We start from the raw sequence: 15,230 nt of genomic DNA, 5'->3' as shown, positions 1-15,230 counted from the left end.
GATAGCTGGGGGGCATCAGCTGGGTTTGAATGGACCCCCACTGCCCTGGCAGGCTCCAGGAAGCCGCTGCTTGAGGATGGGGCCCAGGCCACCCTGACAGCTGTGTCTACTACACCCAGCAGCGGGAGTGGCAGTGGGTGACAGTAGGTGGGCACTTTACCACCAGCCACCATCAGTGTCATGGACAAAGGCAGCAGCCAATCTGGCATCAGAGGCTCTCTGTCCCCCCACACCGCCCCAGGGCATGCAGCCCACTGGGGTACAGCAGCAAGGTCACCTTTGAGACCTGTCATTGCTGCTGACTGTCCGGTACCACCTCCCAGTGCTGTTGCCTCCTTCCTGCCTGGCCCTGCGTTCAGACTGTGACTGTGGCTGCTGGGGTGTCTCCTCAGAGGGGAGCACCCCTGGGAGCACCTCCCGCTGCCACTGTGAGTTGGATCCTGGCCCAGGGCTTGCGACTGTGCCACCAGCTCCAGGCCCTCCCTGGCAGGACTGTACCCCCATACATGGGCAGCCTTAGTTTTGGACTCTTGGACACTGCGGACACTATCTGGGGTAACACAATCGCCACTGAGGCCTTAGAGAATCTTTATTTCCCTGCTCTCCTGTTTGTTAAAGAAACCTCATTGCTCTTCCCTGAGCCTGAGTGGCTGCAACTGAGCACACGGGTTTTGAGACCCTACAGACAGTGCCCTGTCCTCTACTTTAGCTCTGTCCTTCTGAGAGGGGGCCAGGGAGGAAGGGCCCATACCTAGTAGAGGAACCTGCACATACACACACTGGATGCACGTACATGCTACCTGACTCATGATCTGTTTTTCTTGAACTAAAGCTCGTATTTAAATGGAGATCCTGCCCTGAAGATGCCCCAAAGAGTGCCGGACACTGATGCCCTCTGATGTAGCAGGGGCAGGATACCTGGGAGGCTGACAGCAAGTTTTGCATCTGAACATGACGGACACCAGGAGTGTCAGCTGTGACAGGCTGTTCTGATGGATGATTTGCTCTGAACATAAAGGTTTATCAACGCAGAGAGCACCGGGAGACACACAAGAGAGACGTGTGGAGAAGCTGCATTGCTTCTTGGCTTTGGCCTTGAACCAGGAACTTAGAGGCTTGGAAGGTGACACCTAGAAAGGACACCGTGATGGCTGAGCTGGATCCCTAGCCAGGGAGCTAACCCACATGGCCTGGCAGACCTCTCCTGTCTCGCCTGGTGCTCCCTCAGCAGTGTATTTCAGTAGATCTGCCTGTTCTGTTCCCTACTGTGTCTCCGGTGAAACCTCTCACCACTCACCCCACCACCTCTGGCCTGTACCCCAGCTCTTCTGCGCATAAATAAATCTTTAAAAAAATGTTTGTTTGCATAAATCCAGTAAAGATCTTTTCCCCCTTCTCTTTCTTTAATAGATAATTGGAAATACGGATATTTTACCAAGGCTTTGTCTGGAATGTTGTTTTCAGAAACCAGACTGATCTCAGAGCCTGTAAAGACATAATAACGGCACCTGTTTTAGAGCTACGAGGGTCTGTCATTAGGGTAAAGAAGGCAACCCCTTAGCAGATCCAGAAACCCCAGATGTCTTGGGAGCCTGGAGAGGAATTTCCCTGAAGGTACAGGTACCGCAGGCCAAGTCTGATGATGAGACCTTGGCGTGGTCCTGAGCCCTGACTCCTGGCGTTTAGGAGCTCTCAGTCTGAGGGTTCTTGTATGAAGTTCCAACAAAGCAAAATTAAAAGGTCTGCATAATAATTTCTGTTCCTGTTGAATCCATGCAAACTGACTGTGGCGGTGTAGTGTGTGGGTGAGGCCAGGGGCTGATAACAAGTTCTGGGGGCTGAATGTGCTGGATACCAGGAGCAGCAACTGTGATGGGCTGTTCTCATGGGCTGTTTGCTGTGACTGTCTGTGTGTAACTGATTACAACAAGGCCAGCTGGAGATGAGATGGGGGAACGGCCGCACCCCATTCTCTCAGATCAATGGCCAGTGATCTGAAAAGTGAAAGAGCTTGTAGGTTCAGTTCCTGGCTCTGCTTATGGCTTTCTGGTGTGATGGGCAGCAGCGCCCAGGCCCATCCCACCAACAGTTGTAGATATTTGCTGTCTGCCCCTTTTGTTTTATATCCCCTTTTGTTCTCCTTGCTGCAGGGGACAGACCCACAAAGATATCACTGAAATGTGTGTCATGGCGTGTTCTGTCCTTGTTTTCTTCCGTGTATCTTATGGCTTCTGGTCTTACACCCCACCCTATTGTCCATTTTGAGTTGATTTTTGTGTGAGGTGGGAGATGGTGGTCTAGTTTCATTTTTTTGCACGTGGCTGTCCAGTGTCCCCAGCACCATTTATCGAACACGCTTTCCTTGTGAACCCTCATCTTAACCTTGTCAACATAAACTTTACTGGATTGCACGGTGGAGAAAGTGGTTTACTTCTTCCCATCAATAGTTGTATTTTAAAATCACAATTTGGGCCTCCCTGGTGGCGCAAGGGGTTAAGATGCAACCTAGAAGCTGTTCACAGCCACTGTAGCAAGAGTTCGATCCCAGGCCAGGGAGAATCCCACATGATGCAGCAGACCTCTTCTGAATGGCCTGCTGCTCCCCTCAGCAGTGTATTTCAGTCAGTCTGCCTGTTCTGTTCCCTGCTCTGCCTCTGGTGAATCCTCTCACCTCCCTTACCTCTGGCCTGTACCCCAGTTCTTGTATGCATAAATAAATAAATCCTTAAAAAAATAAAATCAGGGCCTCCCCTGGTGGCACAGAAGTTGAGTGCTGGGCTGGGAAGCTGCCCACAACCTCTGCAACTCCGGTTCGATCCCCAGCTGCTGGTGAGGCTCCCACGTGGTGGGACAGACCTCTCCTGGTGTGCCCGATGATCCCCTCAGCAGTGTATTTCATCAGTCTGCCTCTCTGTTCCCTGCTCTGGCTCTGGTGAATTCTCTCACCCTCCCGCGCTTCTGACTGTACCCAGAGCTTGTATAAATAAATAAATAAATAAATCTTTAAAAAAAAATAAAATCACAATTCATTTTACATTCTCCACTGTCTCTTGGCAACCTTAGGTAGTTAACTGAAACTATTTCAAAAGCACTTAAACAATTGAAAGATTAGAGGTATATGTCATTTAAGAGGAAAATAAATGATTAACCCATCTGGATTAGGACAATTAATATTTGACCACACATTTTGTTAGGGGGAAAGGATGTCCTGAGCTAATCCCATACAGGCTTTGTGGACCCCACCCCCACTCCAGACTAAAGCCATCAGACATTGGGAAAGACACATCCCGTCACCACCAAAGGGAAGGTGGCTGGGACCTGAGGGTGGAGTTAAGCAGCCAGGTTGGGTATAAAAACCAGACACGTGGGCCTTGGGGGGCTCGCTGTCGCTCGCCTCCCTGCTTCATGGCTCCTGGCTTGCAGCCAGCTCTCAGAGCGCCATTTTGGGATTCGGGTAGGACGCATCTAAAACTTTGTCTCCCACTTTTCTCCCTGAGCTGTACATTTCCTCATTTCCCCTTCCCTTGTAAATAAACCTTTTATTAACCTTTCGCGTGTGCCTGCAGTAGAGCATTGATAAGTCCTTTTAAGCGCGCGGGTGAGGACCCACAGTCAGGCACCCCGTTTTGTATTGGTGTTGCTCTACAACAAGTTCAGTCAACAGGGAACAGTGTGTGTTGAGAAAGGAGCAAAAACAGACCCTGAGGAGCAGGTGAGGCAGTGAGGGGCTGAGTGTCCTTCCTGCAGGGTGTCCCCCAGGGTTGTCCAGGGACACCTGCCCTGTGCTCTGTATCCCCTCCCCCTCTTTTTCCTCCCCACATGGACCTAAGGGCAGCACTGGGGGGAGATGAGGTTTCTGGGTGTGTCCTCCTGGGGCAGTTTTGAGTCCAAGTTTCCCCTCCTGCTCTCCTCCCCCTGGGGTGGGTGGAGCTGGGGGCTGGGCTGGGCTGAGAGCTGGGGTGGGAGTGGGGCACAACCTGCAGCTGCAGCCCCTCCCCCCAGGAAGTCTGGTTGGTCATAAACCCTGGAGGGGGTGGGTATCTGTGGGTTCAGTTAGGAAACTGTCATCCCATCTCTTCCTGTCCATGCACAGCTATTCTACTAACAGCTCTCATTTTAGGAGTGTGCTCTGCTTTTATGTGGCAGATGGCAGAACCCACATAGAGCATGCAGGCTTGGGGTCCCAGGGTGCCCCTCATTCTGCCTGTTAACAGACTGAGGGTGTTTTCTCTGATCAGACTCATTTCCCTTCTCTGCTGCTCTGTCCCACCAAGTCCCTGACCCTGGGGCAGGAATCTCCCCCAAAGTTAGAGAGGAAGAGGAAGCCCTCAGTGGGGATCTGACCCAGCTCCTGCTGCGTTTGGAGTAGGACCTTGTCCTTGGCCCTGGCAGGTCAGGGCTGGGGAGGGACTGACCTTCAGATGAACTGAACAAGCAGACACAGCAGGACAGGGGCCTGTGGGGGGACCTGGGCTCCTTGGGGACTGTGTTGTGTGTCCTGATGCTTCTCAGGGACACCTGCTCACATGGAGGAGACATGACCACAAGCAGATTCTGGCCTGTCCTTCATGGGGGCCTGGGTCTGAACTTCTCTCCTGGGGAGCCACTGGGTGTGTACAAGGAAGGGCCTTGTGCTCTGAGCAAAGTGGTTCTGGGAGTGGGTTCTACGGGGTGGGAGGGGAAGGGAGAATGTTTTTTCCCAATAAACCTCATGGTTTCTAGCAGCACAGAGGCTCAGAAGCCCCGAGAACAGCCAGGTCTGTCTTTCTAGTCCTCAGGGCTTAAGGGGTCACTAGGAAGGGCCCTGCTCCTGCTGTTGGGGTGTTTCCTGCACCCTGCTCCCCCACTGAGCCCAGCACACCTGGCTGCCCTGCTCCTCTGTGTGGGCCTGGCTGCCTCCTGCCCTGTCTCTCCCCAGCCCTGAGGAGATGGTGCCCTGCTCCTGCCCCAGCTCTGTGCTCTGCCTCCTCCCTCCCGCTGCTCCTCCTCCAGCTGCCCCCCAGGGGGTCCCCAGGTGAGTGTGTCCCTCCCTGTTCTGTGTCTCCCTCGGGTGGGTGGGGCCCAGGGACTTTGGGAGCTCTTCCTGCAGGAAGATTGGCTGTGGGGGGTCCTGGCTCTAGAAAGATATGGGTGCTCCCAGGGGAAGGAAGAGGTACAAAACGGGTGGGAAGAGCCCAAGGGACTATGACGATGGTGCACACATGAATTGGTGGTGGGAATTTTACAGGAACTACCCCTGAGAGGAGAAGGTATGCATTGTACAAAAATGAAGAATGATGTAAAAAAAAAAAAAAAAGATGGGGGTGCTCCCGAACTACTCATGTGATGACACAGGACACAGTTCAGTGCAGTCACTGAGCTAGAACAGGAGGGGGAGAGATGACAATTGCTCAGTCAGGGGTTCATGGTGTTTTAAAAAGTCACCTTGTCAAAAATGTGAAAATACCTTTCTCCTCATTTTTTGCTTTTCATTTATTTGTATCAGAAACATTTGTCAGTTACTAATGTATTTTCCTCCACCAATATTTCTATATTATGTGCTATGTGCTGTGAATAAAACCGACAGATTCACTGTATTCAGCAAGCTACTTTCATGCAGGAGGCAGAGAATAACAAAGACAAGGAACCTGTCGGACCCCATCCCTGTAGAGGGGCTGAGAAGAGGGACGGGCAGGGAGCAGGTGAGCAGCAGGAGAGGGAAGGGTGTGGGGGTAACTGTGTCCATGAAGGGTGTCAGTGTGATGGTGGGATGGGAGCAAAGCCCTGGGGAGGGGGTTTTGTGGGTGAAGGTCCCATGGAGGGAACAGCCTGTGGGGGCCTGGCTGGTGCCAGGTGAGCAAGGACAGAGGGGGTGGCCCTGCTCTGTGCTTACCAAAAGGACATGAGAGGTGAACCTTCAACAGGTGACTTAGTGGTCATAATTTATATCTCAATAAAATTGCTTTAAAAACATTTAAAAATGGGTCTATGAGTTGCCCTGTGTCTGTCCTCCACTGTATCCACATGAAGGGCTCGTGGGGCAGAAAACTGCCTCAGCCCACGAGGAGCTGAGCACAGACGGCTTCACTGCACAGATGCTCACAAGGCGCCTCCTCTGCGTGGTCCTGAGTCACGTGATGAGATGCTGACATCACGCTGCTTCTGTGATGGAAGAGTTTTAGGGGCCTTGGGTGGTGATTTATGTTGATTTTCAATTATCTACAAATTCTATGATACACAGAAGGGGAGACAGTCGTCATCGTCCCCCCCCCCTTGTCTCCCTCCCCCCCCCCCCCCCCCCCCCCCGTGAGTGTGTCTGACTTGCTGGCTCTTCCTCTTGAGGAGAATGAAGCAGAAGGGACGCGCCACGTCACAGAGTCAGGCTCACAGGGGCTGAGACTTCCCGCCCGGGCTCCCCTCCTGGTCCCTCTCTGGGGTGACTTCCCTGCACACGGTGGACCCTCAGCTAAGGGGACGCCCACAGGACAAGGATCTGAGGGTTTTCTCCAGGAGCCTCATGCATGAGCTCTGAGGCAGGTCCTTCCACGCTGATCACGGTCGTTCAGATGTGATTTGGTACAAACCATTAAAAAATGAAGGTGATAAAGTGATCAGTGGCTGTTTTCTCAGAAGAAACAGGGGCACCAGAGTTCCTCACACGACAGTCAAGGTCCTGATAGCAATGCGCTGTCAGACAAGGATTCCATGTCCCCTGAAGTGTCCTTCAAAATATGTGATTTTAAAAAATTATTTCTACTGTTTTTAGATTCCCATTTAATTTTGCTGTTTGGTTGTGTTTTCTTCACACTATCCCCAGAGAAGTGTCTGCAGGGTCACGGCACAGAGGGGCTGTCAGCAGCCTGGAGCTGTGAGCAGGGCTGACTCTGACGTGCCTGCAGGGAATGGGGCCCTGGAGCCCCAGAATCAGCCCCCAGGGTGGTCCTCCATGGCTGTCCAGGCCTTGCTCTGCCCTCCTCCTGGCTCCCTGAATCTGCCTGATACCCCAGCATTAGGGAGTTGGGGAGGATGTTCTGAAACAGGAGGGGGCCTCCTCCTAACCATCTATTGTCTCTTTGTCTCTCTCCATCAACCGGAGTGTGCGTGTTTGAGTCACACCAGCCCTGCACGGACAGGAAAGGCCCTAAACTTTAGTAGTTCCCTAGTCAGCTACAGCGCCAACCCCTGAGCAATCCCAACAGGTGAGAACAGAGACTCTCCCAGCCCCCAGACACAGCCCGTGTCACCCACACAGTCCTTCCCCCTCACCTTCCCCCCATGCTGCCTCTTCCTGGCCCATCCTCTCTGGTGACCCCACCACTCCTTTTGGGCCCCATCCCCTGGTCCCCATTTTCATCTTCTACTCCATTTCCAGGAGCTTCCCGGTCTTCCTAGCCATGCCCTAGGTACGCTCCTCAGCCCCTCCCCTCCTTCAAGGATGGAGAATTTTTAAAAGATATATTTATTTATTTATTTATTTATTTTATTACGTGGGTCATCTTTTTATTATGTGGTTCCTTTTATGTGCAGCCTTCCCACCAATGATCCACTCCCCTCCCCCACTGCTGCAAGATGTGGATGGATGGTCGGCCCACGGGTCTTGTCCATTTCCTGGGCGAGGACCTAGGCTCCTGGGTAGAGTGTAATGTTAACTCCCAGGAGGAGGGGCTTTCACCCCTGGAAGCAGAAGCAGAAACAAATTACAGAGACTCTGGAGTCCAAGTTTCCATTCCAAGACTGAAGGAACCTCTCTATTTGGGGGATCTGCCCATAATCCGGGAATCAGCTGTTTTGACTGGAAACCTGCTTTTGGGCTTTGTCCATAGGACTAAGAAAATTTGAGGATTTCTGACCTGACACTGGACTTGGGCGCCCCCTTGTGTGCAGATCCCTGCCCTGCCGTTGGGAGCCCAGGGAGCCTGGGGAGGGCCTGGCTGAGCAGGAGAAAGGGCAGCTCTGGGCTCCTGTGCTCAGCCCTGTGGCCACACGGGGGCGCTGCCGCGCTGTTCCGGGTTCTGGTGGAGCCGCCAGGACGGGGCGGGGGCTGAGGTGGGCAGAGTTGGGGGTCCTGGAGGGCGGCGTCGTGGGATGAGATGCTCTGTGAGGAGTCAGAGAAGCAGGGCTCAGAGGAGAGGAGACTCCGGAGCCTGCCCTGGGTGTGAGGTTTCCAGCTTTTCTCCCACCACCCCTCTCTCCAGTCCCTGGACAGTGATACCTGGGAAAACTGGAAAAGAAAAAGTTTTCCTTCTATAACCTATTAAGTATTGACAGTATTAAAAAAAAAATAACATTTAAAGAATACTGTTCGATTTACAGAAAAGTTGCAAAGGCAGTACAGGTCTTGTTTATCCCACACCATTTCCATTTTGTGAACATCCTACGTGAGTACAGTTTGGTTTTTTTTATACGACTAATGAAGCAGGGTTGACATAATTACTAAACGCCACACTTTCATTTCAGTATTTGCTAATGTCCATTTTATGCTTCATAATCCCACCCAGTTTGCCTGGATGGCAGTTTCTCCAGCTTTCCTTTTTTTTTTTTTTTTTATAACACTGACATTGGTGAGGAGTGATGTTTGGGCAAGGTGTTGGGGTCACAGATGGGGGTTCTTGGGTCACCTCTGAGAATAGCTTCACCAGAGTCTTCCTTTCAGTGGCGTGGGCACACACACACACACACACGCACACACACAAGGAAAGAAGAAGATGCTTGCACAGACACAATTGGCAGGAATTGTGGCACCTGAAGAGGGCAGGTGTGTTAGGAGAAGCCTGCAGGCCCCAGAGGCCCCAGGCGGCAGCCTTGGGTAGAAAGTGCACTGATGTGGTGTTCTTGTTGGGAGGGCTTCATACCTTTGTGCCAATGTTATCTGTCATTAAATTACTTCTATGATGTGACTAGGCTGATTTGTCAGGAGCAGCGATTCTCTGCAATGGCCTCATGCCCATATCCCAGCTCTGGTCTGCACCTCCTCATGTTTCCTGTAGCATCTGATACTTGCTACAGCAGCTGGCAGGAAGCATTTTTCTTTGCTATAGTTGGTTTAATAACTGCTAATCACTTCTACCCCCACCTCCAGTTTCTGGTCATGTGACCCCTCCACCCTAAATTTTGTACTGTTAGCCTCAGGAATAGTGTCCCTCAATTAAGGTTGTTTTGTTTTTGTTTTTGTTTTGTTTAGTGGGACTGTGGGTTTGGGGAAGCATTCCCCAGGGGTGCAGGGCCATGGTCCACTGAACACGGCAGTGCTCATGTCCACCTGACTCATCACTGATGGTGTTAACCTGCAACACCAGGCTAAGGCAGAATTTCCCAGATTTCTTCCTGAATAGCTTCTCTTTTTTCCATTTCTTCAGATGCTGCTGTCTTTGGAAGGAAGTCACTATGGGCAGCTCATACTTACAGGTGTTGTGCTATGAGCATTTACATGCATGCAGGGTTTTAGTACAAATACAAGTTTCAAATTAGTTGGTAACTAGCTGGGGCAATGATCACTGGGCTGTATAGTCAGGTTTTTGGGTTTTCAGAGAAACAGTCAAAGATCTTCCACAGTGACCAGCCATTTTGCATTCCTGCTGGCAGCAATGAGGTTCCTGTTGTCCACATCCTGGCAGCACTTGTGCAGAGTTTGCATTTTTCAGTCCCTACTAGGTGTGATGGTCTCATTTCAGTCAATACTTTGCTGTTTCTCATCTTTAACAACAGCTGACAATGGTCTGGTCTGAAAATGGTTTCCTTCTCTGGCTCCCGAGGTATAGTACCACTTTTGTTCCTCAGTGGGCCTGCTTTGAACCAACCTTGTGTGGCTGGGCATTTACCCATTTGGGAATGGGTGACTTTGGGTGCTTCACTTGGGAACTATTCTAACTATATTCTTTCTCTTCTCTCTCTGTATTGCACACTAATTCTCTATTGCACATTGATTGTATTAAAGTTTTTTTCTATTGAAGGTCTTACACATTAGAGTACCTTTTGTCTTTATGCAGCTGATGACAGATCCCATGTAGAGGTACAGGTTTGAGGGTCCAGAAACCCCTCATTCTGCCTACAAACAGGACAAGTCTCCATTCCCACCCACCTTATACCAGAGTTCCTTTTCCTCCACACCCTTCAATGGGTCATTGTCACAGGTGAAAGTGTGGTGATAACGTGTCACTGTCAACCTCCCACAGGCAGGGCCAGCTCCTGAGCCCAGAGGAGAGGGGCTGCACAGGAGGGAGCAGGAAGGAGGGAGCAGGGACGTGGGCAGAGACCACCGGGTCCAGTTGCAGAGCTGTGGGGTCCTGGACAGGGAGGCTCAGGAAAGCGGGGAGCATCTCCTCAAGCTCTAAGCAAAGGAATCTGCAGATTCTTTTGCAGTAAAGTAAACCTGTTTCTCTTCTAGTAGCTGCAGGAAACGCAAACCACAGACTTTGATCTCAGATCAAATCAAAGTAACTGTGAAACTGTGTGAACCTCTTGGTTCAAGGGGTTTGTTGTTTCTACCCATGGCCTTAAACAGCTAGGCACCCATTTACAGCACATTCTCAGAGAGGGTCATGAATGTATTTAGTATTGTCCCCTGCTTAGGCAAAGGCAAGTTGCCCCCAAGCAAGCCATAAAAGCCTGAAACACTAAAGAGAGTCGGTTCGGCTAAAACCTGGAAAACAAGATGCTGGCAGCTGATTGTCCCACCTCTTCACAAACACGCATGCAGTTGGAGCACAGTTACCTGAAATGATTTTTATTTTTATGTCTTCAAAAATCTACGAATAGTTGATGACTGATTTAAAGTTTAAGGCTATAGGGTTTCTGACTTGTGTGTTTTCTGTTAATAACTTGTTCTGTAATATTAAAGTAATAGCCATAAAAGGGAATTTATGTGTTTTGGATGGCTTGACAAAGGTAAAAGATAAGGTGAAGGGCAAGTTAGGGTTAATTAGGCGGCTTCAGGACCAGGGCAGGCAGGGACTTCCAGAGAGGCAGAGGCTTCTGAGATAAGAACAGTAAATTTTAAGAGTTACTAGCCAAAAATATCCCAGAGATGAGGAGAGAGAGTCCAGGAGATCTCAACAAAGACAGTGAAACTGGAGAGAATAAGCTCCGGGACAGGGGAGGCAAACTCTGATATCAGAGCTGGGAAAATGGGCGCATCTGCTCGGAGGAGGACAAAGAGCCAATCGCAAAGCAGGATGATGGGATTTTAGAATAGAGGGAAAAAAGGTTTTGTTATAGGACAGGGAGAGGGGCAGCCCAAGCCCCGCAAACCTGCCTATTCTAAATGGGTTCTGCCATCCGCCGCATCAACACAAAACATAGGAGACTTTAATGAAAAGGAACTTTAATAAAACTAGGAAACAATACAGGTAAGGCAAAGAGTCTAGTTTCTAAATGAAGCACCCAAAGTTACCCGTCCCCTCGTGGGTAAAAGTCCATCCAAATGGGATTGGCCCAGAACAAGGCCCCAAAGCCTGCTACAAGTCTAAAGCATCTTCCAGTGGGGACCCACAGAAAAGGGTCACAAACAACCGGACAAGCCCGGAAGGAAAAGAGCAGAATCAACATCAAGATAAAAGCTGCCATTGTCACCTCCCCACGGGTCTCACCCACATCTGTGTCACCCAGTCCACGACCAAAAGACAAGTGCAGTTTCTTCACGTGTCTCTAGGCTCCATGCGCCTCTTCCAGGTCTCCTGGCTCCATCCTGCTTCCTTCCTTCCTCAGTCTCTTCTCCAGCTTCTTCTCTTGCTGCTCAGCTCCACCCTCCCTTGGGTGGGGCAGGGAACCTCCCCCTTTCCTGGGGACCACCCTGTTGCAATCCCCCCTTTTAATTTTTATTCCACCATATCTATGGTGGCACAATCTCAGGGTGTAGTCTTAGGAGACAGTCTTTTTTTCAGGGTTACAATGTGTGTAAGAGAAGCAACAATTAGTCAGCAGCATTGTCCATGAATGTCCAGTATGACAGTTTCATTACTTAAAAATAGTCCATTATCCAAGCCAAAAGAAAAAAAAATTTGGAGAATTGGCTAAAACAAGATAGCAAATATATCAAAATCACAGGGAAAAAATGTTAAAATGGTTCAACTGATGTAAAACACAAATTTTCTCAACCTTGATCCCAAACTTTTAACAGCATAGCAAAAGTTTGCAAACTAAATCGTCTTTTAAACCATTTTTCCTATTTTTGGCACAGAACAATTTCCACAAAATCAAAATCTCTTAGCAAGTCACTACAAACAAATTACACACAAACACACAGAATCTTCACAAAGCCCAAGCCAGTTTTTCAACAGCAAATCTGTTATATGAAACAAACACACTGGAGAAACCAAAAATCACATTTGCGCTTGTGGTAGCCAGTGCCATAGGGAAGCCCAATTTCCCATGGGGCTGACTAACCACGGATGGCTCTGTCCTAAATCACGTTGGACGCCAAATCTGTTATAGGACAGGGAGAGGGACAGCCCAAGCCCCGCAAACCTGCCTATTCTAAATGGGTTCTGCCATCCGCCGCATCAACACAAAACATAGGAGACTTTAATGAAAAGGAACTTTAATAAAACTAGGAAACAATACAGGAAAGGCAAAGAGTCTAGTTTCTAAATGAAGCACCCAAAGTTACCCATCCCCTCGTGGGTAAAAGTCCATCCAAATGGGATTGGCCCAGAACAAGGCCCCAAAGCCTGCTACAAGTCTAAAGCATCTTCCAGTGGGGACCCACAGAAAAGGGTCACAAACAACCGGACAAGCCCGGAAGGAAAAGAGCAGAATCAACATCAAGATAAAAGCTGCCATTGTCACCTCCCCACGGGTCTCACCCACATCTGTGTCACCTAGTCCACGACCAAAAGACAAGTGCAGTTTCTTCACGTGTCTCTAGGCTCCATGCGCCTCTTCCAGGTCTCCTGGCTCCATCCTGCTTCCTTCCTTCCTCAGTCTCTTCTCCAGCTTCTTCTCTTGCTGCTCAGCTCCACCCTCCCTTGGGTGGGGCAGGGAACCTCCCCCTTTCCTGGGGACCACCCTGTTGCAGTTTCAATACCCCTGGACTTCCTTGGCCCTCTCAGGCACAGTGCTGTGGTTTTTCCCCTGGTCACTCTCTGAGCCAGTCACCTGCCACGCTCCATGGTGTGGACACTCACGGAGATAAGCACACCCCCAGTGAACTGAGGCACTCCACCCAAAAGTCCCGTGAATGAGCTTTGAACCAGCAACTTCCAAATAGAGCCTTTCCCTTCTGACCGAGACCCTGACTGAAACCTGGTGAGACCCAGGGCTGGAGCCACCAAGTGAGGCCACTCCTGACCGTCACCCACAGACATGTGTGAGACACCAAATCTCTGCTGTTTTCAGCTGCCTGGCTTTGGAGCAGTTTGTTGCAAACATTGAGGTGACTAATGCACAGGGAGCAACAATGTGATTAATGGTGGTTTCTTCTTCTTCTTCATCTTTTTTTAAAGATTTATTTATTTATTTATACAAGAACCAGGGTACAGGCCAGATGCGCAGGAGGGTGAGAGGATTCACCAGAGACAGAGCGGGGAACAGAACAGGCAGACTGACGAAATACACTGCTGAGGGGAGCAGAGGGCGAGACAGGAGAGGTCTGCAGCGCCATGTAGGACCCTCCCCCCGGCCTGCTGGGATCGAACTGGCGCTACAGAGGCTGCTGACAGGTTTACAGCAAGGTGCTCAATGGCCTGTGCCACCAGGGGAGGCCCTAATGGTGGTTTCTTATAGAAACAGCAGAGGCCAGAGAACCTGGAGGGACAGATTCAGGGTCCTCTAGTAAAGAGAGGCCCAACAAGAATTCTATATCCCATGAAAGTGTCCTTCAAAATAAAGGTGATTATTAAGATTGGTCCTTTTTCCTTGCAATTTTTTTAATATCCTATGAGCTTTTTTTGGTATTAGTTTCATTTGGGGGGTTTCATGGTTTTACTAGCTCAACACATGTGCACATCCTGCCTTCCTTCTCGTTGTGCAGCCAACGCAGTGATTGAGGCGCCTGGGGAACTTGGGTCACTTGTTTGGTTATCTTGTCCAGGAATTTGCCTTCCTGTGAAGCATTTCCAGGGGTCTCCGTGCATCCCCACTGCTAAGAGTCCAGGGGCTTCTTCAGGGAGATGCTGCCTGGCTGCGGAGGGGGGAACATCAGCACCTCCAGCAGCTCAGCTCAGCCCAAAGCCCCGAAAAGCACAGAGCTTTGTCAGCACGTGTTTTTCTTTTTTGGAAAATTTGGAATCTAGATTTGGATTATTTTCTGCTGTATCTTAAGAAATGGAGAGAAAGTGTCAGAGGAAATGTGGTGGTGTCCATGCAGGCCCTTTCCTCTCAGCCCGGCCCAAGGAGAGTCCCTGAGTGTCTCCTCAGGGGCCTCTGCTGCCTCCTCTAGTGAGCAAAGGACTCACGTCACGGTGGAGGGAGACCTGTCCTGTCACCTCTTTCCTCCCAGGGATGAATGTGGGTAGTGAGCCCCCAAGCACGTGTGCAGACAGCATGGGACCCAGCACAGGGCGTGCTTGAACCTGAGGACTCCTAGGTCCTTTGTGGGAAGGAACTTGACATATAGTTCGAAAGAAGAACATAAAACAGCACTCAGCTGCCTCTGCTGAGAGGCCAAGTTCCAGCTCCGGTGACAGCTGAGACTCAGACGGGCTGGCTCACGTGCATCTGGCGACTTCCTTAGCCTGGCCAGGCCCTGGCCTAGTCCTTTCCCTGAGCTCAGGGTTTTCATCTGTTCTTGGGTCTGTGAGAAGGGAAGTCCCTTCCCCAGCATAGCATCATGCACTCAGGTTTTTGTTGGGGGTTCAGGGTGCTCATAGGCCTGTCACAGGGACCCAGGCTCCTTGTGTGAGGACACCCTGCAAGGTCAGGATCTGGGTGGGGAGGAGGGGGCTTGGCTGGAAATGGATGGTGATTAGGACCTGGAGCACCTGCCATGGCTCCTACTGGCATCAGTGGGCAGATCCAGAGACATGTGGGGAACACAGACCTTCCATCCTCATGACCCACATGATGTGACGCGGGGAGGCTGACACACCTGACCCTTCACTGACGCTAACATGGGACTAATATGATAGGACCCCTGATGCCCAATTCTAAGCATGTTCTAATGAGTGACCGTGGGAAAGCTGTGTCTTTGCTGGAGAAAAGGTCAGGTCTGCCCTTGTCCTCAGAAACCAAAGATTGGGGCTGTTTTCCCTTTAACATTTCTTAAAAGAAAAAAATATAAAGGCCTAATTTATTGCAGTATTGATGGTCACCTGTCC

The 15,230-nt window shown here is 50.4% G+C and overlaps 1 protein-coding gene across 1 annotated transcript in view; it reads left to right on the top strand.

Moving 5' to 3' along the window:
- Positions 1–3,249, top strand: part of LOC119252164 (saoe class I histocompatibility antigen, A alpha chain-like) — a 50,896-nt gene extending 47,647 nt beyond the window's left edge. The window contains exon 8 of the mRNA XM_054698612.1: positions 833–3,249. Within this exon, the coding sequence (XP_054554587.1) occupies positions 833–843 (11 nt within the window). The 3' untranslated portion in view covers positions 844–3,249. The remainder of the gene's footprint in view (positions 1–832) is intronic.
- Positions 3,250–15,230: the final 11,981 nt, after the last annotated feature.

Source organism: Talpa occidentalis, unplaced genomic scaffold, assembly GCF_014898055.3.
Source record: "Talpa occidentalis isolate TD23 unplaced genomic scaffold, MPIMG_talOcc4v2.1 talOcc4.2, whole genome shotgun sequence".
NCBI classification, from domain to species: Eukaryota; Metazoa; Chordata; class Mammalia; order Eulipotyphla; family Talpidae; genus Talpa; species Talpa occidentalis.
This window is presented reverse-complemented; position numbering and strand designations above follow the sequence as displayed.